Source organism: Oncorhynchus mykiss, chromosome 8 (genome assembly GCF_057628025.1).
Source record: "Oncorhynchus mykiss isolate SJ-2025 chromosome 8, ASM5762802v1, whole genome shotgun sequence".
NCBI classification, from domain to species: domain Eukaryota; kingdom Metazoa; phylum Chordata; class Actinopteri; order Salmoniformes; family Salmonidae; genus Oncorhynchus; species Oncorhynchus mykiss.
This window is the reverse complement of record NC_143029.1, coordinates 67,169,139-67,194,644: the sequence shown is the minus strand read 5'-3', so window position 1 is coordinate 67,194,644 and position 25,506 is coordinate 67,169,139. Positions and strand designations below refer to the sequence as shown.

General features: G+C 40.5%; 1 protein-coding gene across 1 annotated transcript; it reads left to right on the top strand.

Annotated features, from left to right (window-relative positions):
• The first annotated feature begins 4,805 nt into the window (after positions 1–4,805).
• On the top strand, positions 4,806–23,936 carry paxip1 (PAX interacting (with transcription-activation domain) protein 1). Its single transcript, XM_090182332.1, has 20 exons — positions 4,806–5,207; positions 6,290–6,424; positions 7,832–7,875; positions 8,009–8,072; positions 8,166–8,276; positions 8,884–9,513; positions 10,418–11,339; positions 11,525–11,619; positions 11,756–11,851; positions 15,594–15,731; positions 16,658–16,779; positions 18,600–18,784; positions 20,424–20,535; positions 20,741–20,843; positions 21,019–21,187; positions 21,780–21,880; positions 23,004–23,138; positions 23,253–23,328; positions 23,450–23,514; positions 23,637–23,936. The coding sequence occupies exons 1-20, from the start codon at positions 5,127–5,129 to the stop codon at positions 23,646–23,648; spliced, it is 3,396 nt and encodes a 1,131-aa protein (XP_090038458.1). The 5' UTR covers positions 4,806–5,126; the 3' UTR covers positions 23,649–23,936.
• The last annotated feature ends 1,570 nt before the right edge of the window (positions 23,937–25,506 follow it).

Here is a 25,506-nt window from a genome sequence, read left to right as displayed (position 1 = left end):
TATTTGGTTTACTTTCCCTCAGAAAGGGTTATGCTACAGAGGCAGAGGGATTTGTGAATGAACGCCATAGCGTTGGCTGCAGCTCACAGATCATAGCCCCAGATCACCAGCACACAGATGTGCTCCATTGAATGGCTGTGATATCTGCTCTGTAACAATGCAGGGGTCATGTTGGATCCTGACGCTTCCTGTTGGCCTTTGAAAAACAAACGGAGAGAGAAAACACTAAGGGGGTCCCCGAGGATGAGGATAAAGGTTAGGCCTACTGACCACTTCCTATAGTCTGGAAAGCTTTTGGTGAAAACTGTGCGGCACACTGGTCTCAACCCCGATAAGGTTTTTCTGGCCAGGACATAGCCTATCCAACTTTCATAGTGGTTTCCTTTTGGTTCGATTATGTAGATTATCTATTGGCATGACTTAATCTCCCGACACATTTTTAATTGTTCTTATGCGAATTTATTTATACTCATACCCCGTTAATTATGTTTACCCCGTTTACCCTCACATAATGTCATATTCCAGGGAAATGAATCCTGAACTCAACTGATTGCTGTCAGTATTTTCATTTTAATGTATAGCCTACGTGTCATTTAAATGTATAATTTTCTATAAACATGTAATTTATTGGATAAATGACATTTGAAATACTTTAGGATGTGCTTGCTATTTACTTATAGATCATTGATCTAAACTGTCCCTCCCTCTATCCGCACTTTCCTTTATGTGCAAAGTGACCAAGTCTCCTTCAACAAGACGTTGAAAAGGCCAATGGGACGATTGTTTATGGGGTTTAATTACTGGTTAATCCCCCCGATCGCCCTGGCGTGGATAAATCCCAGCTGAATAGGCGTTTGAAAACTGAGCCAGTTTGGATTTCTCCAGTCAACTCAACCCCAGCCTTTTCCTCTACTTTTTGGTGACCATGGTTGCAGCAACTATAGCCTATATCAGGCTACAGCTGGGAAAAAAGGGTGTTGGTCCATTGTGTTTTAATTTCGGTCAGTTCAGGAAAGAAATAATAGCGTGTTTCAGTGAAATAGCCTATGGCTACTTGATACATGATTATAGGCCTATAGAAATATAAAGAATTGCATCTTTAATTACATTTACTGGAATTTAACTGACACCAGCAGTGCAATTTAGGACCAATTGAAAATGCTAAGCAAAGTTGTCTTGATCCTGATGGCATTTTCTCCATCATAGTTTATGTCACCATTTAAAGACATAAGGATTCCATGTTTTTGCATGTGCATAATAGGAATTTAGTTGACTTTTGCTTGTCTTCAGTAATCAATGATGTATTAAGTTCATTGATCATCATATAGAAAATGTATCAATCCTCCATTGTAATATATGATTTTACACTCATTTAGTCATGTACACTAATTTAGCCCTGTACAAATATGTATATTAAAAAGTATAAAAGGTGGACTTTATTCAATAGTGAGTGTATAATACATTATGGCATGCTCCACTGTTGTATGACATCTTTTGATGGCATATATGTGACATTGGATTTGACAGAATAGATACTTCTCATTATAATGCATTTCGTCATATTCATGTAGCATAGATTTGAAGAATACTTCATTAAGATCTTCACTCTTTCTCAGAGCTAGAGAGACAAGGTAAGATGAAAAGGGTGGAAAGCAGAAATGTGAGAACTTTTGTGCAAAACTTTATTCAGTCAAAGTGCAGTAAATGCTTTTGCTTTATGTTAAATATTATTCGACAATCTCTGTCAGCATGAATGGTAAACATAGCCGATACTGGTGAACAATAGCCTATACTGTACCTAGTTCAAAAAAGGAAATCACAAAAGGCACTGGCTTAGTTAGACATACTGATATTTTCAAAGACTCAAACCACTAGTGTGTTGTGCTAGGTGTATCTGGCTTGGTTATTCAGCATCATAATTGACCATTAAATAACATGTAATAACTCATATGAGTGTTTTCAATAACGTCTCATAAACGAATATGCATTGATAACCTTATGACCTTGACCTAATATAAAGTAACATTGAGAAGCCATCTCCTTTACAGTACTTTAGTGGTGTTATTTCATCAACCAAATAGTAGTTCTGATAGAATATCGGGGAACAATGCCCTAATTAAAAATGTGTTGCTCCCTTTTTTAATCTGAGCTTGCTGATTGAATCTCTGTGTAAGTACTACTGTATATGGACCCCAGGGATATTTTATTAGACATGTTGGCTCTTTCCCTTTTGCTCCAGCAGGTCATTTTCAGGTTTTCAATTAACATAATGTTATTAAAATGTAATAGCCCTGATGATCTGCTCACTATTACTTTAGAGAATATGTTCATAATTGAATTGATGTTACCCCCATATTGAACTTTCAACAGTACAGTAGGTATACTGTACCATAAAAGTTGGTGGTTTGACCTATTTGCCCTACAAACTGTTTGAAAGTGCCTTGAAGTGTGTGCACAATGCACATGTTTGTGTGAGTGATTTTCTGTTATTTCATTCACAGCTCTCACTTAGAAAGAAGCTCTTAAATGTCTGGTCAGAGGCAAAACAATTCATAGTGAATGTTGTATCTTTCCAGCAGGGGTCTCTTCTTTGCATTGTCCTGAGTGGTTGTAAACTACTAGCGTATTAGAGAAAGTGTAAACAGTTCCATCTAGTGGTACATTTGGGTTAGGATATTTTGGATGCACATGGGATTTTATTAAATACTTTTAAAATCATTTATTTCAGTTGATTTTCCAACAGTAATCTAAGAAAACTAAGACTTATCAGATTTGTTTAAACATGTCAACATGATAAACACAAAAACTGGTTTATGGTAATTGCCCTAACAATCTGTTATGTAAATATATCAATATAAGTAATAATTGTCATTACAAAATTATCAACATAGGCTACATGTGATCCACGATTCTTGGATGGAACACAATCATCTTCACAACCTGAGGCACAGCTGGGGATAAGAAACAAAATGGTTACCATGGAATCTATCCAGGGAGGAAAAGTTGGCCCTGCTCCCAGAAATCTCTGGGCGGAAGGCTGACTGTCAGTCCCCCACCAGGACTATGTAGGACGCTGCCTCAGAAGGGAAGGGACTGATACAGGATGGTTGCTGCTGGTGAGCCTGGTGGCAGTCCTGTTAGTGAGAAGATGAATGTCTCAGTGTAATTCAAATTAATACCTAAAATAAAAAAAATAGACTACAAGGTCTACTTGTGATGCTGTGTGCCATTTTGAGTCCTGGTAAAAACATTCAGTGGATTCAGAATAAGGTGTATTATTAAATGGAAAGTTCACCCAAATGTACCTCATAGAGAGTAGCCTATGGAACCAGAGAATCATTAACCCAACATTGTTTTAAATTTATGTGCTCTATGAAGGATCAGATGTTTCTAATGTTCAAAATTTGAATAATTTTCTCTGTCCAAAATGTTTCCAAGGACCTCGGCACAGTTTGTTAGCTGTGGCTTCATGATGGACTCCCTGTCATGAAATCATATAGCCATAATGGTCACAATTCTTAATTTATTAAATGGCATTACACCAATGTGCTCGCGGGTGACCTTGATAGTCATGCTGGATTAATATAATCCTCTTGAGCATGCTATACCTCTAAAGGAGAAAGACAATATGCTCATATGGGTAAAATTGACTTAAATCAAACTGCTTCACCTTGTCAAAAGCTCCAGATCAAGGATGTCAAATTGTAACTCTGAGGTCACAAGGCCACATTCTCATACGTAATGTAGCTGTCAGTGAAGTGATCCAATTATGGCTTTAATTGGATGCATTTCAGAGTTTGTCAAGGTCTTTTCACACTGATGTCCATAATTCACTATGGATATATCATACACACCCCTGCTATGGTCGGTTTGATAGCACTTCAATTTGACACCTTCTAATTAATGAAGCAATTAGGCCAATTAACTAAGAACCGTGGAGGAATGAATTCCATAGTAGATGAGATCTTCGAAAAGGTGAATTACATGTGTCTGTAACATAAGGGGAAAACATGCTACAATCTCAAGATGATAGAAAATGAATCTTTATCAGTAGATGTTAGCAGTCACAATCCTTAATCTAACACGTTATCACCCATAAACATGAATATAGTACCATTTCTATACATTTTCATGGGGAGGAAAGGCCGTTTAAAAAGTCTGCATGGCCACACTTACAGTATGATCTGTCTTTGTTTGCATGACTTGCCTCATTAAATAAGAAATTGTGTCTGCTACAGTCTGATAATATGGCGCTTTTCCTGCTCTTCCACTGCTAGGCTAAATTAAAGGCCATCATCACTAGGCCAACATCTGCTTCAAGCCCTGTCTACACTCTTAGAAAAAGGGTGCTATCTTGAACCTAAAAGGGTTTGTTGGCTGTCCCCATAGGAAAAGCCTTTGAAGAACCATTTCAGGTTCCATGTAGAACCCTTTACATGGAACCCAAAAGAGTTCTCTTCTGGGGACAGCCAAATAACCATTTGGAACCATTTTTTTCTAAGAGCATAGGAGCTGCCTGACATGAGGACAGTTTTGCTTTTGGGGGCCACTGGCCCAGACCCCTGGGGCATCTCCAGCTTTTAACAGAGTTCATTAATGACCTCAAGCTTCTCCCATTACCTGCATTATTATATCTGTCTGCATTATACCTATTTTCTGTAGCTGGTAAAGAGATCCCTGTTTAACGTTCAATAAAGTTAGTTAAGAAAATACCCCCCTCCCGTTTGTACCTGCCCTTTGCACTGATCAGAATTGTGGCACTTCAGCATGGCTTTTCCACCTTGCGTCAATACTTAACTCCTCCCATAGACGTTCCATGTTTCAAATTGTTGTGGGGTAGCATTTCTATTTGATAAATGTTTGTAGAGGTCTGTTGAATGTAAGGCGATGCATTTAGTAATGATTATAATAAATATGTATAACACAATACATCACTATATCTGAGAAACAATACATAAATGAAACAATGTTATTCCGTTCCACCCCCTTTGTCGTCACGCTCTGGTACAGGCGCGCTCAGTGAGATTTGGCGCTAGTGTGTACCTTGAGGGGAATAACTTTTTAATGTCTTTTGACTTTTTAGTGATTTTGTTTTACATATCTTGATTAGCATTTTATGGATAATAATGTCGGATGAAGAACCGAAGGTCCCTGAGGATCTCTTTAAAGATGTTAAATTTTACGTGGTCGGGGACATTGACCAAAAGGTAAAGCTATCACTGTTGACATACAGCTAGCTAGCTAACCAATGACGTTTACCGCACTAGCCGGTTAGCATAGCGAAACGCTAACGACCAGTGTTTCCATTTCCCTTTTGTAACCCGTATTGTTTGCAGATTTGGTGTATAAACTAATACATGCATTGCGTTTTACAAATATATATGAAGTTGTCATTGATCCAGATGAGGTTAGTTTGTTGACGTTAGCGACCGTAGCCAGTTGGATGCTTAGCTAGCTAGCCAGTTTTCTACGAGTGCAGGTTAGCCAACCAGTATTCTGGCATTCCTATGACTTGGTTATCCAATTTTGCAACGCAGCTAGTAATACAGTAAATATACATTTGGCATGTTTTGCATTGTATATGTATGGATTACCATAGCTAGAACGAGATGGATTGATAAACCCAGGGTCGTTACTATAATATTGAGGTGAAAGCCCATCGTCGGTTTGCTGAATTGTGCGCCTGTCATTGCGCATATGCGAGGACAAATCCGCCATTGTAGAGATGCAAGTGGCAACTTCCTGCCAAATAATGCCTTTAATTTACGCGCCTGTGTTTATAAACTGATTTATCGTGTACATACGATGTATATGCCTAGTTAAATACATCACGAACATTTTCAAATTGTTCCTTCAAACTATGTTTCAAATAATCAATACCACTGAGATTGATTTGGCCTATACCGTGTATATTTTTGTCACTTACTAGCTAGCTAATAATCAACAGTATCTTCTACTGCTCATTGATAACGTCCATTTCTTAAGTATACAGGCTACCCCATGATTGATGAATAACGTCTTTGATGCCTACTGCCTTTATCACACTTTGGTTGGAATTGTACACATTTATCATATAATTTATCATATTTATTTTTTTACAAAAGTTGATTTTATTAAATACTTTATTTTTTTGTTGTAAAACTGCATTGTTGGTTAAGGGCTTGTAAGTAAGCATTTCACTGTTGTATTATGCAAATACGATTTGATTTGATCATGTGCATATAACTTGTTCATTCGACCTCCAGGTGTTCTGTTTTATTTCATTGATGTGATTTCATGTGCACTTTAGGTTGTCCAGCTGCTGAAAGCAGGGAAAGGCAAGGAGGTCTCATACAATGCCTTGGCTACACACATTATAGCAGAGGATGGAGATAACCCAGAGGTTGGGGAGTCACGAGAGGTCTTTGACCTTCCAGTTGTCAAGGTAAGGGTGTGAATTATACATGGATAACTGCCTAAATAAAGGAAACACCAACATAACATGTTTTAATAGTGCGTTGGACCGCCACAACCTGCCAGAACAGCTTCAATGAGCCTTGGCATAGATTCTACAAGTGTCTGGAAGTATATTGGAGGGACACAACATAATTTCCCCACAAGAAATTCCATAATTTGGGGCGTATTCATTATGCAGATTCGGTTGCAAAACGTTTCTTTAACGGAAGTCAATGGAATGAAACGGGGAGGGACCGACCTGAATTTGTCCAATAGAAACTCTCGTTTTAGTTATGTTTTGCAACTGTTTGGCTAATGATTACACCCCAGGTTTTTTTTGTTGATGGTGGTGGGAAAGCTGTCTCAGGCGCCACTCCAGAATCTCCCATAAGTGTTCTATTGGGTTGAGATCTGGTTAAATGCGGAATACATATTTCAGTTGAATGCATTGTTGTACAACTGACTATGTATCTCCCTTCACCCTTCACACAATCTATGCTCCTTTGAGACCCCTCTTTCAAAGTCACTAAGCAGTAGTGGAAGAAAAACTCAATTGTCATACTTGAGTAAAAGTAAAGATACCTTAATAGAAAATGACTCAAGTGAAAGTCACCCAGTAAAATACTACTTGAGAAAAAGTCTTAAAAGTATTTGGTTTAAAATATACTCAAGTATCTAAAGTAAATGGGATTGTTAAAATGTACTTAAGTATCAAAAGTAAAAGTATAAACAATTTCAAATTCCTTATATTAAGCAAATCAGATGGCACAATTGTATTTTACATTTTTATTGACTGATAGCCAGGGGCACACTAATTTACAAACAAAGCATTTGTGTTTAGTGGGTCCGCCAGATCAGAGGCTGTAGGGATGACCAGGGATGTTATCTTGATAAGAGTGTGAATTGGACCATTTTCTTGTCAAAATGTAACGAGTACTTTTGGGTGTCAGGAAAAATGTATGGAGTATAAAGTACATCATTTTCTTTAGGAATGTAGTGAAGTAAAAGTTGTCAAAAATATGAATAGTAATGTACAGATACCCCCAAAACCTACTTAAGTAATACTTTAAAGTATTTTTACTGAAGTACTTTACACCACTGTCACTGTGATCTCTTCTAGCTATGTCATCCAAAATAATGGGCAACTGGGCATTTTTATACATTACCCTACCCTAAGCATGATAGGCTGTTAATGGCGTATTTCTCAGGAACCACACCTGTGTGGAAGCACCTGCTTTCAATATACTTTATCCCTCATTTACTCAAGTGTTTCCTTTATTTTGGCAGGTACCTGTATATCCCTTTATGTAGACAATTCACAAAAAAAACCTGGAGCCTTGGTGGTGTGAAGGGAAAAAGTTCAACCATTTTAAACTCTGTTTTCCTTGTTTTTCAGCCGTCTTGGGTGACTTTGTCTGTCAGATGTGGAGACCTGCTACCGTATCTTTTCATAGAAATGAATTTCATGAACAATTGATTGATGTTTGTGAATTATATTTTAACGGTAACACTTTAGCTGAAAGAGTAGCTGAACATTTGAGTTGAATGACTTTCTTAACATAAGATAATTCAGAGTTACCGGTTTCTCCCCAGAGTCAGGACAAATATTCTTCGGTGTCACGGCATGTCTACCTAAAGTATGTACTTTTACGTATATATTGTTTTATGGATTTATTAGGATAAGTATTTTATATCATGTTAAGATCTTTCTCATGCATTTCTTTGTTTAGCTACCAGAAGATCTGAACACTCTTTGGGCCTTGATCACTTTTTATGGTGGTGACTGTCAACTCAACCTAAACAAGAAATGTACTCACCTGATTGTTCCAGAGCCAAAAGGGGTAATTATTTTTCAGTACTATTCTTGTCATATTAAGTTTTGTCATTCTTGTGTGGTGTTTGTGTTTTTCTAATGTAACATTATTCCAATGCTCTTCCGATTCACAAGAAAATATGGGGGGAAAAAACACGATTTAAAGTGTTCACCCATTTTGGAGAAAATGGACAAATTGGTGAATTGAACAGTCTTTTGAAAAATAATGTCGGCATGTTACTATTTTTAGGATCTATTGAGGTGCCTGCTGAGGCCTTGCTTGTGTTGGACATTTTATAAGTCTTGCTTTGGCACTGGTCTGTCTGATGGTTATTGCAGGAAGGGGATGTCTTGTTTTACTGCTGCCTTTATGCTCAGGCACCAGGAGGTAGAGCCTGCCCATAAGCTGTCTAGTGTCTAGTCTTTGCTTGGCCACTGAGAAATGCCTGAACACAACATGTCTTTGTGTTACTTCAGGTTGTATTCTAATGAAACAATTCATCTCAAGATCTTGATTGCTGTACTATGTTGGTCAGATGATACCAAAACACAAATTTTTGCAGTACACAGAAAGAACATCATACACCTGAAAAGTATTATGTCTGTACATTCACACCGTGAATTGTGTTTTCCAGGAAAAGTATGAGGTTGCCCTGAAGCACAGCAGCATCAAAATCGTCACTCCGGAGTGGATCACACACTCCGCATTGGACAAGAGTAGGAAGGACGAGGCTCTGTACCACCCCCGGCTGACCTACCAGGAGGAGGATGAGGAGAGCGAGTACGAGTCGCGCTCTGAGGGCAGCTACAGCCCTCCAGGCCGCAGGCGCCCAGGCCCCAGGTCCCGGAGATCCAGCCCCTCATCAAGAGATGACTCCCCTGCTAGTGGCCGAGGAGGGACCTCGCCCAAAGCCGAGCGACGAGACGAACTCATGTTTGATGACTCGGATGACTCTTCCACGGAGAAGGAGGAGCGGAACCTCAACTGGACCCCAGCGGAGATGACCGGGCCGCCCCTGGGTCCCAAACGCAGACTGCAGCCAGTGAAGGACTCTGGCCTGATCAACCTCTGTGCCAGTGTTCCCCCTGTGCCAGGCAGTGCAGGGCCATCAGAAGCCCGGGCTGCCCTAGTACCCAGTGCTGCCCAGCCGGGGGCAGAGAGGACAGAGGGCATGGCAGGCTGGAGCCCAGCGGCCAGGACACTACGGAACATCACCAACAACTCTGACATCCAGCAGACCACAAGGCCCCCCAACGTTGCACACGTAAGAACACCGTTCTTTGGCGTTCACTCAGGCTTTCTTTCTTGCTTGGTTTCTTTTGCAGTAGTGGTGTGAAATCAGGGTTCGAAACGGCGACCAGAACTCTCGCATTTGCAACCATTTTAATTGGCAATTTTTTTATGGAGTTGGTCACGTCATTTTTTGGTTAACAACTTGCTTAAAAAAATGCTGTTATCATGATTTATTCAAACCATTATGTGCATTTGACCAAATATAAACCATATGAAAGTATCTGCCTGCCCCTGTTTCGCTGTCGTCTGCTGTGTGAGCGAGCCAATCTCACTCCCTCTCACTACTGTGCTCATGGAGGAGAGAGGGATGGATTCTAATAAGCATAGAAGCATATGACCATTGTTCAGAATGCATTTGTGGGAGAAATATAGTTTTCAAAGCAACTACTACTGTTCTTGTTACAGAGAGGGTGGCAGGTAGCCTAGTGGTTAGAGCGTAGGGCCAGTAACTGAAAGGTTTCTGTATCGAATCACCGAGCTGACAAGGTACAAATCTGTTGTTCTGCCCCTGAACAAGGCAGTTACAAGGCAGTAACCCACTCATCATTGTAAATAAGAATTTATTCTTAACTGACTTGCCTAGTTAAATAAAGGTAAAAAAGAATGTAAATACCAAGTAGAATTTTATGTTTGGGCCAGTAGTTTTTTTTAAACTCTGAGTAAATCTATCCAAATCAATCTAAGAACACAAGGGCATGCTAATTTAAAATATGGCGAGTCATTATTAGCCTGGTTCTGTATGGAATGCAGGTACATATGGGACACAGGTCAGGTCATTATGGTCACGTAGCGGCAAAGTATTGGTGCAATGCCATCAACTGAAAAAGTTGATGTCATTGATAAAATGTCAACATTTGTTTGGTTTCTTACCACAGATCCTACAGAGTCTCTCTGCCTCAACGAAGATATTAGAGCAGCAGCAGCAAACGAACCAGGGCCAGCCCAACGCCCAACCCAACCCGCTCCTGTTCAACCAAGCGAAGCCCCAAGGTCAGCAGCAGCTCACAGCCGAAGCACAGCAGCAGTTACTGCAGCAGCAGTCTCATCAGGTCCCCCAACAACAACAGCCACAACAACAACAACAGCCACAACAACAACAACAACAGCCACAACAACAACACCCACCTCAGCAGCTGTCACAGCAGCAGCACCCCATGCTGCAGCATCTCCCACCACAGCAACTCATGCAGTTGCACCACCAGCAACAACAACAACAGCAGCAGCAGCCGCAGGTTCCTCAGCCAGGTTTCCCTCCTCAGTTGCCACAACAACAAGCACATCAGTTCATCCAGCAGCAGCCACAGCAACAGCAGATCCACCAACAACAGATCTTCACCCAGCAACAACAACAACCACAACATGCATTCTCGCAGCAACAACTGCGGCCGCAGCAGCTCCTGCGGCCACCAATGCAGCAGCAGCAGCAGCTGCAGCAGCAGCATGCTTTACAACAGCAGTTACAGCAGTTCCAACAGCACCGGCTCCAGCAACAGCTGCAGCAGCAACAGCAGCAGCAGCAACAGCAGCAGAACCAGCAGCAACAGCAACTCCATCAACAACACCTCCAACAGCAGCAGCAGCAGCATTTCCTGCAGCAACAGATGCAGCAGCAGCACATGCAGCAGCTCCAGCAACAACAACAGCAGCAGCAGCATCTGAAGAGCCAGCAGCAGTCGCTGCAGCAGCATCCAAGCCAGCAGCCACTCCAGCAGCCGCAGCAGCAGCAAGGGTCACTACAGCCTCAGCTCCAGCCGCCTCAAGTGCACCAGCTGTTTGGCCACGAGCCAGGACAGGAGAGTAAGTTCTCTAAGACACAATTGAGGTTTCAATTTCAATTTCAGGCCATTACAGAAAGTCATCAAAATACATTAAGAAAACAATCGTGATCAGATGATATACATCCAATGATCATCATGCTGTTTTTAATGGTTATAGTTCTGATTTGTTTGACTAACCAAACATTGTTCTGTTTGCTGCTGTAGTTCCTGAAGATGGCTTCTTGGTGGGCTGTGTGTTTGCTGTTGCTGACTACCCAGAGCAGATGGCAGACAAGCAGCTCCTTGCCACGTGGAAGAGAGTAAGAAAAAAAACGTTCATTATTTTCTTGGACTTATCTTTATCTTGTGTCTTAGCAAACAACATTCATTATAACTGCATTTTTTCAACTACTGTTTTTCCCCTTGCATTGCTGAGTTGTATTTTGTGAATCACAGATTATCCAGGCCTATGGTGGAATTGTGGACTCCTCTCTTAACAACCGCTGCACTCACCTGCTCTGTGAAACTCAAGTTAGCAGCATGTATGTCCAGGTAAGCATCACTAAAGAGTTTTTCATCTCAGCTAAAGGCTTGTTTGAAGGACAAGTGTGTGTGTGTTATAGAGTCCTGCATCGGGTCGGATACCCGTGGTTGACCCGCAAAGAAAACAGCTGGCGGGTGGAATGAAAGTAGAGATCGACCGATTATGATTTTTCAATGCCGATACCGATTATTGGAGGACCAAAAAAAAGCCGATACCGATTAATCAGACGATTTAAAAAATAAAACATAAATAAAAAAACAAAAAAAATGGAATTTAATGTATTCATTTTTTTATATATATTTTTATTTAAATTAATTTATTAATTTTTAAAATGTATTTATTATTTATTTATGTATTTATTTGTAATAATGACAATTACAACAATACTGAATGAACACTTTTATTTTAACTTAATATAATTAATCAATAAAATCAATTTAGCCTCAAATAAATAATGAAACATGTTCAATTTGTTTTAAATAATGCAAAAACAAAGTGTTGGAGAAGAAAGTAAAAGTGCAGTATGTGCCATGTAAAAAAGCTAACGTGGTTCCTTTTAACATGAGTCTTCAATATTCCCAATACACAAGTATATATTTTTAAACCTGTATATTTAGTTAATATTGCCTGCTAACATTAATTTATTTTAACTAGGGAAATTGTGTCACTTCTCTTGCGTTCTGTGCAACAGAGTCAGGGTATATGCAGCAGTTTGGGCTGCCTGGCTCAATGTGAACTGTGAAGACTATTTCTTCCTAACAAAGACAGCCAACTTCACCAAATGGGGGATGATTTAACAAAAGCGCCTTTGCGAAAAAAATGTAGAATCATTGCATGAATGTACCTAACCATAAACATCAATGCCTTTCTTAAAATCAATGCACAGAAGTATATATTTTAAAACTGCATATTTAGTTAAAATAAATTCATATTAGCAGGCAATATTAAACTAGGGAAATTGTGTCAATTCTCTTGCGTTCATTGCACGCAGAGTCAGGGTATATGCAACAGTTTGGGCCGCCTGGCTCGTTGCAAACTAATTTGCCAGAATTTTGAATAATTATGACATAACATTGAAGGTTTTGCAATGTAACAGGAATATTTAGACTTATGGATGCCCCCCGTTAGATAAAATACGGAATGTTTTCGTATTTCACTGAAATAATAAACGTTTTATTTTTGAAATTGCAGTTTCCGGATTTTACCATATTAATGACCTAAGGCTCGTATTTCTGTGTGTTATTATGTTATAATTAAGTCTATGATTTGATATTTGATAGAGCAGTCTGACTGAGCGGTGGTAGGCAGCAGCAGGCTCGTAAGCATTCTTTCAAACAGCACTTTCGGGCATTTGCCAGCAGCTCTTCGCTGTGCTTCAAGCATTGCACTGTTTATAACTTCAAGCCTATCAACTCCCGAGATTTGGCTCGTGTAACTGATGTGAAATGGCTAGCTAGTTAGCGGGGTGCGCGCTAATAGTGTTTCAAACGTCACTCACTCTGAGACTTGGAGTAGTTGTTCTCCTTGCTCTGCAAGGGCCGCGGCTTTTGTGGAGCGATGGGTAACGATGCTTCGAGGGTGGCTGTTTTCGATGTGTTCCTGGTTCGAGCCCAGATAGGGGCGAGGAGAGGGACGGAAGCTATACTGTTACACTGGCAGTACTATAGTGCCTATAAGAACATCCAATAGTCAAAGGTATATGAAATACAAATGGTATAGAGAGAAATAGTCCTATAATTCCTATAATAACCTCAACCTAAAACTTGTTACCTGGGAATAAGAAAGGCATTGATGTTTATGGTTAGGTACACATTGGTGCAACAACAGTGCTTTTTTCACGAATGCGCTTGTTAAATCACCCATTTTGCGAAGTAGGCTGTGATTCAGTGATAAATTAACAGGCACTGCAACGATTATATGCAACGCAGGATACGCTAGATAAACTAGTAATATCATCAACCATGTGTAGTTAACTAGTGATTATGTTTGATTGTTTTTTATAAGAAACATTTAATGCTAGCAAGCACCTTACCTTTGCTCCTTGCTGCACTCGCATAACAGGTAGTCAGCCTGTCACGCAGTCTCCTCGTGGAGTGCAATGTAATCGGCCATGATCGGTGTCCAAAAATGCAGATTACCGATTGTTATGAAAACTTGAAATCGGCCCTAATTAATCGGCCATTCCGATTAATCGGTCGACCTCTAAATGAAAGCATTATTTCAACCCGCGGGTCGGCTCGTGGTTCAGAACAATTATTCTGCGGGTCAGAAACATTTTAAATCAAGATGATATTTTTTTACAAACCCAGGAGCTTGTTGTGTTGCATTGGGTTGTGAGTTCCGTTCTGTGAGTGGTGAGGCAGACCTATAGGCTACTAGCCATGCATGCAGTGGAACTGTCCATTATTTGTGTGGTGTTGAAACTGATGTTTCATCCCCCCCATGTGAGAATACATTGCCAAGTTTAGGCCTACTTTCCATGGATAGTCTAGCTCACATGAAAAGGGCAAACGTAACCAGAGAATAAAAAGGTTCTGAAATTCAGAATTGGGTGAAATCCCTGGTTTGGTTTGGAAGGATCATTGTGGACAAGAACAACAACCTGATAGATGGACATACAGCCTGCAAAAAGTGCAAGCAGGTATTTCTTTACAATAGGCTAATTCAGTTTATTAGCACGTTCATTCAGGCTTTTGTTCATTTAGACCAGGGGTTCCCAAACTTTTTCACACCTTCCAGCATTAGGGAACATTCTGTGCTTATTTCCTGCAATTCTACACATTTTGTCATGGGGTGCAAAGATAACTTACCAGTTTTAAAGCAAATTATCTTGCAATTCTATACATTTTGCCATGTCTAATGTGTGTTCATTTGATATTTGAGTGAGAACAAAATTACAACTATCTATGGGCAAAGAAAAAAAACAAAAAACATTAGCTGACATGGGCTAGTTGATAGACGAGTTATACATGGCTCTCTAAGGTAAGTAATGACTGACATGACAAGAGGAACTGATGATGCACTACCCAATTTTGAAATTGCACCTTGTGCTTTCTGCTATGACAACTTTCAAGAGTAAGTTTAATGCCGGACTGAGTACATTTTTTTTGTGGTGGGGGGAACCCCACAGTTTGGGAATCACTGATTTACACAGGCCATATCAAGTTTAAACCAGTGTGCCTGGTAAAAGTTGTGAGTATAACTACCTAAATAAATGTATTTTTGCATCCTATATTCGATTCTGGGAATTGTTTAAGTTTCAATTAAACTATTTTATTATCTAAACATTGTTGAATGTAAAGGTTTCGTTATGTCAGCTAAGAAGGGTAATTAGAAGGCCTTTTTTTCAGAGGGATTTGAGTCGTCTATGTGCCGCATCTCATTGTGAAAATAAAAATATATTGTTCTTAATTCATGGCATGGTTTCCTTTTATCCAAATGTTGACTAGACATGCAGACAAATTAATTCATACAGGCCAGGGAAGGGGGATAACAGCCTTCAATTAATGAACCATTTTTATTATGTTATTTGGCTGGTCACGGATCGGCTCTCAGAACTATTCTATGCGGGTGTGTCGGGTTTCGTGAAAAATCAGTCCTGATGTAGGGTATATTGGGTGGGGCTCGGAATTGATGTGGCCGGGGCGGATGTGTCTCTAAAAAACGGACCCGTGCAGGACTCTAGTGTGTGTGTGTGTGTCCCCGTTATATTAGGTTTTAAAGGTCATCTCTCTTGTTGCTGTACCTCAGGCCCTACGGGAGGGGAGACGCTGTGTCACTGCCCACTGGCTGAACACAATCCTGAAAAAAAAGAAGATGGTTCCTCCCCACAGAACCCTACACCTCCCCTTCGCCTTCCCACCTGGAGCGAAGCCCTGCTCACAACACGTACGCATCACTTCCTCCTTATCTCGCCACATTCAAAACATCTAACATGGGTTGGGAACTGCTTTCATTTGTTTTTATTTTGAACAACGGTACAATCAGTGGTGTGCTATTCCGCCCCCCCCCCCCCATAATTTCGCAATCAAAGTTTATTCCGACATGTAGCCTATTGAATAGACCTGATATCATTTAAAAATATGTATAAAATGCATCCTCCAAATTAGCTCAAATAAATGTTTCCATTTTTAATACCCTCAAACACCAAATTAGGCCTACCAAAACCAAAAAATAAAGGGCACCATCTCTGTCAATCGTGGATGACAATTCTTCACGTTTTACGGATGAAACGTCCAAGCTGTATGCCAACCATTTGAATCTAAATCAGTTTCATGGGTACATGCTTTCAGATCTTGATTGATGTACATAACCTACTGTTTGAGTGCATTTTAGAGCAGATGGAGTTCACAAGCTACAGCCTCCCTGTGTTTTGTTTGTCAAAGCACATATTTTGCCCAGTGGCACGTTCTGTTGAGTCTTGGCCTCATGATTTAAAAAAAATGCAACCATTCAGCACAATCATCCTGACGTCTTATACGAAATGATGTGTTTTTTGGTCTAACAGTAACATTGTACTAGCTATTATATTTGGTTTGTTATGTCGGATACTGGTTAATCATCAAATGATCTTGCGTGAACTTGATTCCACTTCAACTTTATTAAATGAGCACCATTGCATTCTGAGAAGTGGCAGAGCGTTGCTCCGGCAGCACTACACCCATGGGTACAATCAAACATTTTGCATTGGTGTATGATGAGGTAATGACTAGAATTCCAAGGAGAACTAGGCCTATGTAATGAATAGCTCAGAAGTAGAGTTTATAGCTTCAATAGTAAGTCCATTGACGTTCCTAACATTCGTTCCTCCTCAGATCATCTCTGTGACTGGCTTTGTGGACTCAGACCGTGATGACCTGAAGCTAATGGCCTATCTGGCAGGAGCCAGATACACAGGCTACCTCTGTCGTAGCAACACCGTGCTCATCTGTAAAGAGTACGAGAAGATATTGATATGCTTTCACCTATTTAGAATGGCATGTAAATGTTGTAGACACAGTCAAGTCCTTGGCGTAATCATGTTCAGAATTTGTGTGGATGGGTTGCAGCTTTTATATATACAGTGGGGCAAAAAAGTATTTAGTCAGCCACCAATTGTGCAATTTCTCCCACTTAAAAAGATGAGAGGCCTGTCATTTTCATCATAGGTACACTTCAACTATGACAGACAAAATGAGAAAAATCCAGAAAATCACATTGTAGGATTTTTAAGAATTTATTTGCAAATTATGGTGGAAAATAAGTATTTGGTCACCTACAAACAAGCAAGATTTCTGGCTCTCACAGACCTGTAACTTCTTCTTTAAGAGGCTCCTCTGTCCTCCACTCGTTACCTGTATTAATGGCACCTGTTTGAACTTGTTATCAGTATAAAAGACACCTGTCCCCAACCTCAAACAGTCACACTCCAAACTCCACTATGGCCAAGACCAAAGAGCTGTCAAAGGACACCAGAAACAAAATTGTAGACATGCACCAGGCTGGGAAGACTGAATCTGCAATAGGTAAGCAGCTTGGTTTGAAGTGGGAGCAATTATTAGGAAATGGAAGACATACAAGACCACTGATAATCTCCCTCGATCCGGGGCTCCACGCAAGATCTCACCCCGTGGGGTCAAAATGATCTCAAGAACGGTGAGCAAAAATCCCAGAACCACACGGGGGGACCTAGTGAACGACCTGCAGAGAGATGGGACCAAAGTAACAAAGCCTACCATCAGTAACACACTACGCCGCCAGGGACTCAAATCCTGCAGTGCCAGACGTGTCCCCCTGCTTAAGCCAGTACATGTCCAGGCCCGTCTGAAGTTTGCTAGAGAACATTTGGATGATCCAGAAGAAGATTGGGAGAATGTCATATGGTCAGTTGAAACCAAAATGTAACTTTTTGGTAAAAACTCAACTCGTTGTGTTTGGAGGACAAAGAATGCTGAGTTGCATCCGAAGAACACCATACCTACTGTGAAGCATGGGGGTGGAAACATCATGCTTTGGGGCTGTTTTTCTGCAAAGGGACCAGGACGACTGATCCGTGTAAAGGAAAGAATGAATGGGGCCATGTATCGTGAGATTTTGAGTGAAAACGTCCTTCCATCAGCAAGGGCATTGAAGATGAAACGTGGCTGGGTCTTTCAGCATGACAATGATCCCAAACAAACCGCCCGGGCAACGAAGGAGTGGCTTCGTAAGAAGCATTTCAAGGTCCTGGAGTGGCCTAGCCAGTCTCCAGATCTCAACCCCATAGAAAATCTTTGGAGGGAGTTGAAAGTCCGTGTTGCCCAGCAACAGCCCCAAAACATCACTGCTCTACAGGAGATCTGCATGGAGGAATGGGCCAAAATACCAGCAACAGTGTGTGAAAACCTTGTGAAGACTTACAGAAAACGTTTGACCTCTGTCATTGCCAGCAAAGGGTATATAACAAAGTATTGAGAAACTTTTGTTATTGACCAAATACTTATTTTCCACCATAATTTACAAATAAATTCATTAAAAATCCTACAATGTGATTTTCTGGATTTTTTTTCTTCTCATTTTGTCTGTCATAGTTGAAGTGTACCTATGATGAAAGGAGTGTACCTATGATTACAGGCCTCTCTCATCTTTTTAAGTGGGAGAACATGCACAATTGGTGGCTGACTAAATACGTTTTTGCCCAACTGTATGTGTGTGTGTGTGTTTTATGCCTGCATCATGTCTGTTTTACTTTACTGTTGGAATCCCCTGTGTTAACCCTCTCCCTCCCTGTCTCCTCAGGCCCAGTGGTCTGAAGTATGAGAAGGCCAAGGAGTGGAGGATCCCCTGCGTCAATGCCCAGTGGCTCTGTGACATACTCCTGGGGAACTTTGAGGCTCTCCGGCAGATCCAGCACAGCAGATACTCCAACTTCAACCTGCAGGAACCACTCATCCCCAACCAGCATCTGGTTCAGAACCTACTGGGTACAGGGTTCAGAAGTCTTACAGTGGGGGCAAGGGGACTTTACAGCGCATTCGAAAAGTATTCAGAACCCTAACCTTTTTCCACATTTTGTTACGTTACAGCCTAAACGATGAAATAAAATAAAAAATCCTCATCAATCTACACACACTATCCCCTAATGACAAAGCGAAAACAGCTTTTTAGACATTTTTGCAAATTTATAAAAAAAAACAGATACATTTTATTACGTAAGTATTCAGACCCTTCGTTATGGGACTCATAATTGAGCTCCGGTGCATCCTAGTTCCATTGATCATCCTTGAGCTGTTTCTATAACTTGGTTGGAGTCTACTTGTGGAAAATTCAATTGATTGGACATGATTTGGAAAGGCACACAACTGTCTATATAAGGTCCCACAGTTGACAGTGCATTTCAGAGCAAAAACCAAGCCATAAGGTCAAAGGAATTGTCCGTAGAGCTCTGAGATAGTATTGTGTTTATCTGGGGAAGGGTACCAAAACATTTCTGCAGCATTGAAGGTCCCCAAGAACACAGTGGCCTTAAATAGTTCTTAAATGGAAGAAGTTTAGGACCATCACGTATCTTCCTAGAGCTGTGACCAAGAACCCAATGGTCACTCTCATAGAGCTCTGGAGTTCCTCTGTGGAGATGGGAGAACCTTCCAGAAGGACAACCACATATGCAGCACTCTACCAAAGGCCTTTATAGTAGAGTTGCCAGACGGAAGCCACTACTCAGTAAAAGGCACATGACAGCCTACTTGGCATTTGCCAAAAGGCACCTAAAGGACTCTGACCATGAGAAACAAGATTCTCTGGTCTGATGAAGATAGAACTCTTTGACGTGAATGCCAAGAGTCCCGTCTGGAGGAAACCTGGCACCACCCCTACAGTGAAGCATGGTGGTGGCAGCATCATGCTGTGGGGATGTTTTTCAATGACAGAGACTGAGAGCCTCGTCAGGCTCGAGGGAAAGATTAACAGAGCAAAGTATAGCGAAATCCTTGATGAAAACCTGCTCCAGACCTCAGAGTGGGGTGAAGGTTCACCTTCCAATGAGGACAATGCCCTTGAGCACACAGCCAAGACAACGCAGGAGTGGCTTCAGCACAAGTCTCAATGTCCTTGAGTAGCCCAGCCAGAGCCCGGACTTGAACCCAATCGAACATCTCTGGAGAGGCCTGAAAACAGCTGTGCAGTGACCCTCCTCATCTAACTAGACAGTTCTTGAGAGGATCTGCAGATAAGAATGGGAGAAACTCCCCACATACAGGTATGCCAAGCTTGTAGCATCATACCCAAGAAGGCTCAAGGATGTAATCACAAAAAGGTGCTTCAACAAAGTACAGAGTAAATGATCTGAATACTTATGTAAATGTGATATTTCAGTTTTTTTTTAAATATACATTTGCAACAATTTCTAAAAACCTGTTTTTTCTTGATGATAATTGGGTATTGAGTATAGATTTTTTGTTAATATAATCCATTTTTGAATAAGACTATTGTAACAAAATAGGGCTCTGAATACTTTCCGAATGCACTGTATGGGTAATAATAATTGAAAAAAAATTGAGGGTGATGGACAAAATTCTTACACACAGGTGTGGATTATATACATTTTTCTCCTTTTGATTTTAGGTGCTTGGCGGGCTCCTGTGAAGGTTTCACCTGATGCGTTGGCAGCATTGCAGCTGCAACAGAAGCAGAGACAGTCTGAGTCAAACTCCCAGCCTCCAAATAAGAAGCCAAGGTGAGTCTCCATCACTCTAAATTTCACAGTGTTGTGTAGCACAGTATGTTGAATTAGTCAATCTGCAAAATTTGTGTTAGGAAAAATATTTGTTTCTAAAAAATGTTTTTAAATGTATATATTTATTTATTTGTATGTATATATGGATACAACGCAATTACCTAAAGTTTCTCACCCAATGATCCAAATGTTCTCTCAATTGTAGACTTGAGGAGATTCAATCCCCAACCAAGAAGCTTCCACCAGAGTCCACACCGTACATTTTCTTCACTGGCTTTGAGCCAACACAGGTCCAACAATTCATGAAGGTAATTGCCTTTTTATGCCTCTGCACAGCTGAGTCTGCAGGAAACAGTCATTGTCTAGAATTATTGTTATCAATCACCAATATTTCTCAAAACGTATCACAGGATGACTTCTGATTCTCAGCACTCACAGACCAGCCTCTAACAATGCATCCGATGTCTCCTTTTGTCTATCCAGAGGCTGCACAACCTTGGAGGGGAGATTGCAGAGAGCGCTCAGAAGTGCACCCATCTGGTGGCCAACAAGGTGACGAGGACGGTGAAGTTTCTCACAGCCATGTCAATCGTCAAGCACATCGTCACCCCTGAGTGGTTAGAAGAGAGCTGGAAGAGCCAGAAGTTTGTCGGTACGTTAAATATGCATTCAGTTATTAGAGAATAGATCTGTGTGAGGGAGTTTCATGTTGCGAGACACTGTTGTGATCACTTACTTTTTGTGTGTAGCTTTGTAGAGTGTATGTGGGTTCTTAGAGTGAGTGTGTTTGGTTTTAGAGTTTTTGTACATTCTTCAGAGTAGGGTCCCCCAACTGGTGGCCCGCTGACTGAATTTGCCCCACGGGTGATTTTATTTCAAAAGTCAAATGTAAAAAATGTTTTTATTGTTGAACATAAGAAAACACCAGCAAATCGCTGCTATTAATTTAGGAAATCTGTTCCAAAGTATTCCCATGCATAATAGATAGATACAGTATGTGTGATCGTATACAAATCTAAGCAAGGTATAAAACTATTATGTTTTAGTCAAATATGATCTGTTTTGACTTCTTGCTGTCAATTTGCAGAATACAAACTACTTGGAATTATGTTCTGGCCCCCTGACCATCTGCTTAATAAAATCATCCCTTAGCTGAATCTAGTTGATGATCCCTGCTTTAGACTACAGTATGTGTTTATTCGTTAGAGTATGTGTATTCTTATAGTACGTGTTTGTTTATTCAGATGAGCAGAACTACATGCTGAGAGATGCAGAGGCAGAGGTGCTGTTTGGCTTCAGTCTGGAAGAGTCACTGAAGAGGGCCCACACTGCACCACTCTTCAAGGTTAGTGAAACAATGCACTTATGGAATCTATCCCCAATGTCTATCTGCCTGAACAGTGGACACCAATGTGTATATACTTGTTCTGTCGAGTCATCAGATTGTTATCGAGTCAATTCGTCTGATTGGATGCATTCGATTAGGGCTGCACAATGAATCAAATTCACATCGAAATCGCAATATTGACATGTGCAATATCCATATTGCATGCAATATTTTGAAACGCCAGTCAGCCGCATGTAAGGTCCATTTGTTACTATGTTTGTCGTCGCTCTCCCTCTCTTGCGGCTGCTTCCCACACACCAAGCCCCAACCCGTCACTCAAGCAACGCAGTTCCACCTCCCCGCTGTTAGCCCGGTTGTTAGTCACTATAAGTTTGCATGCTGTTCTGTCATGTGCAGTCAACAGATTGTTCCAAACAAGCACGATGGTGCTTTCCACTTTGCTTCTCAATATGAATCACTCTATTTCCATGATTCCATGACTCTGCACTAAACATTAGGAACAACTTTCCATGACATACTGACCAGGTGAACACAGCTGAAAGCTATGATCCCTTATTGATGGCTCTTGTTAAATCCACTACAATCAGTGTAGATGAATGGGAGGAGACCGGTTAAAGAAGGATTTTTAAGCCTTGATACAATTGTCTGTGTGCCATTTAGAGCGTAAATTGGCAAGACAAAATATTTAAGTGCCTTTGAATGCGGTATGGTAGTAGGTTCCAGGCACACCAGTTTGAGTGTGTCAAGAACTGCAACACTGCTGGGTTTTTTCCACGCTCAACAGTTTCTCGTGTGTATCAAGAATGGTCCATCCAGCCAACTTGACACAATTGTGGGAAGCATTGAAGTCAACATGAGCCAGCATCCCTGTGGAACACTTTTGTCACCCTGTAGTTCATGCCCTGACGAATTGAGTCTGTTCTGAGGGCAAACGGGGGAGGTGCAACTCAATATTATGAAAGTATTCCTAATGTTTTGTACACTCCGTGTAAGTCAAATCGCAATTGCAATATTTGGTTAAAAAAAACACAATTACATTTTTTGCCCATATCTGTCAGCCCTACATTAGATACCCAACTGGCTCATAAACATGTCTTTCTGTTTTTCTCTCCCTCTCTAGGGCAAGTATTTCTACATTACCCCTGGGATCTGTCCCAGCCTTATCACTATGAAAGCCATTGTAGAGAGCGCAGGAGGCAAGGTGCTCCCCAAGCAGCCCTCCTTCCGCAAGATAATGGAGCACAAGCAGAACAAGGTACTGGTCCTCTCCATGTCGTCACAGCATTGTGTTATAAATGTGTACTTGGAAGAATGTAACCGAGGTGATGTTCTATTACTGAACTCGTGGAACGTTTTCTGTTCTTTTCAGAACCTTGCTGAGATCATCCTGATATCATGTGAGAATGATCTTCATCTCTGTAGAGAGTACTTCTTGAAGAACATTGGTAAGAGAAACCTGTACATGTACACATGTGCATGTGCTTTGGATGTGGCCGATTTGTTTTGACATCCTGTTTTGACTCTAGCCTAAACCTACTTCTTGTCTCCCCTGTTTCTTCCTAACAGACACTCACAATGCTGAGTTTATATTGACTGGTGTATTGACACAGAACATGGATTATGAATCATATCCTTTTAAATAAAACATGGGTTTTAAGATCGTGGCAATTGATTGTAGTGATTCTGATTGTGATATCCACTTTGTTTTTCTGTTAAAGCCCAGCTCACCACTTTCCTTAACAATCTCACATATAAATTCACATGATGGCGACGACAAGAAGGTGAAGATGAGGAGGCAGCAAGGAAGGCTAAAAACAAGTTGCAATGTACAGTCACACTACCCTTGATATTTTGCAAGATTTTGTACACTGTGGATAGATAATCGGTCGTTTTGTAGCTTTTTGTAACAACCGTTAATAATACATACATACATCTTTGTTATTTTTGTGGACTGAATGTTTAAATTATGGATTTTAACATGTTTTATTGTATTGTCAAAATGTTCCTGCAATTATTCAACACTTTTGGAATAAAATCAGAACTTTGTTGTCAACATGAATCTGAGAATTTCTTTGCATTCTCACAAATGTCACTATTTAGATATTCATGGTACAGTGCCAAAACTCTGATGCCGAGAGGCATTTTACAATCACAACATAAGAAGCAGAGTATTTCATGTATTGAACCAAACTGCACCAAGCAACATAATTTAATGATCAAATTCTACTGTCATACCAGACTTTTCCAAACTACCAAATTGAACATGGTCTCTACTCTTGATCTTACTTTTAAGACATAATTCCTCAAAGACTTGATTTAATTAATTGTTAATGAAGTATTAAAGTAGTTACTGGTGATCGAAAATTGCTTGCTGTCAGACAAGTGCCTGGAGTTATCTCTTGGCCCCTCTGGTGGGTGAATAGCCTGAGGTGATGCCCTCAAAAACACAATTGAATTAGTGCCTCATCCAAGGTCGTGTGCCAGATACGCTTTGGGGAGCTGATCGCGTTACCAAAGATGTTGAAGTTTGGAAAACTGGAACCAAGTCATTGTTGGTGCATTGTGGATAACATTTTGGGTTTCTAAATATGCTTTGTGTCATTAAATATTATGTACTGTGCACAATGCTGTTATCTTCTACTGACGTGTGATAGGCCTACTGTAGTGGATCCATAGGTAACTATGAACAGGAGATCCTCTTTTTTGAGACCCTTGGGGTTTAAGAAATCTAGTGCTGTACAGGGATTCATAGTCATCTGAAAATAAACCTAGCTCTATAATCAAACAGGACGTACCAAATCAGTATTAGCAGAAATATAGGTTACATTTGCTGACAGAGGTGGGCAAGAGGAGAGATCCATAGTCCATTGCATCAAAAAATTAAGATTTTCACTACCTACAGTATGATGAATAGGTTTTAGCTAAAATGAATGTCTATATATGCCAGAGCTTTCCATTAGTTCTCTCTTAAAATGTATTGCATAAAGCCACTGTACTTGAACAAAGACTATATTGCACCCACTTTCATTAATTAAATAGAAAAAAATGTAATGTACAATTCAGTAATGAAGCATTGCAGCAGTTCCAAAACATATTTTTTTACCATGACCCTTGAAGAGGGGTGGCAGGTAGCCTAGTGGTTAGAGTGTTGGACTAGCAACCGAAAGGTTGCAAGATCAAATCCCTGAGCTGACAAGGTAAAAATCTGTCATTCTGCACCTGAACAAGGCAGTAGAATTTGTTCTTAACTGACTTGCCTGGATAAATAAAGGTAATGAAATAGAGCCTTTTGACTGTTTTTGTGACCCCCCCCCCCTCCAGAACAAACACTGACGGCTATTTTCCACTGTCCAGAGTGCCTGCGACTCCATAATAAAGATACATTTTAGTCACATGCACCAAATACAACTGGTGTAGACTTTAATGTGAAATGCGTGCTTACGAGCCCTTCCCAACGATGCAAAGTTAAAAATAATAAAATAGTAACACGAGAAATGAATAATAAAGTTACCAATGATTCTTTGTTTGCTCTCTGCAGTGCTGGCTGCTAAACATTGCTATGATGACCTATCTAAATACCAACAAAGGACAGCACTCACATGATGCACTTTCATTGATTTAGG

Coding starts and splice junctions, on each gene's coding strand:
- paxip1 (XM_090182332.1), top strand. CDS start 5,127: ATGTCGGATGAAGAACCGAAGGTCCCTGAGGATCTCTTTAAAGATGTT. Junction 8,073..8,165: donor TCACGGCATGTCTACCTAAA/GTATGTACTTTT, acceptor TTCTTTGTTTAG/CTACCAGAAGATCTGAACAC. Junction 23,329..23,449: donor GTACTTCTTGAAGAACATTG/GTAAGAGAAACC, acceptor TCTTCCTAACAG/ACACTCACAATGCTGAGTTT.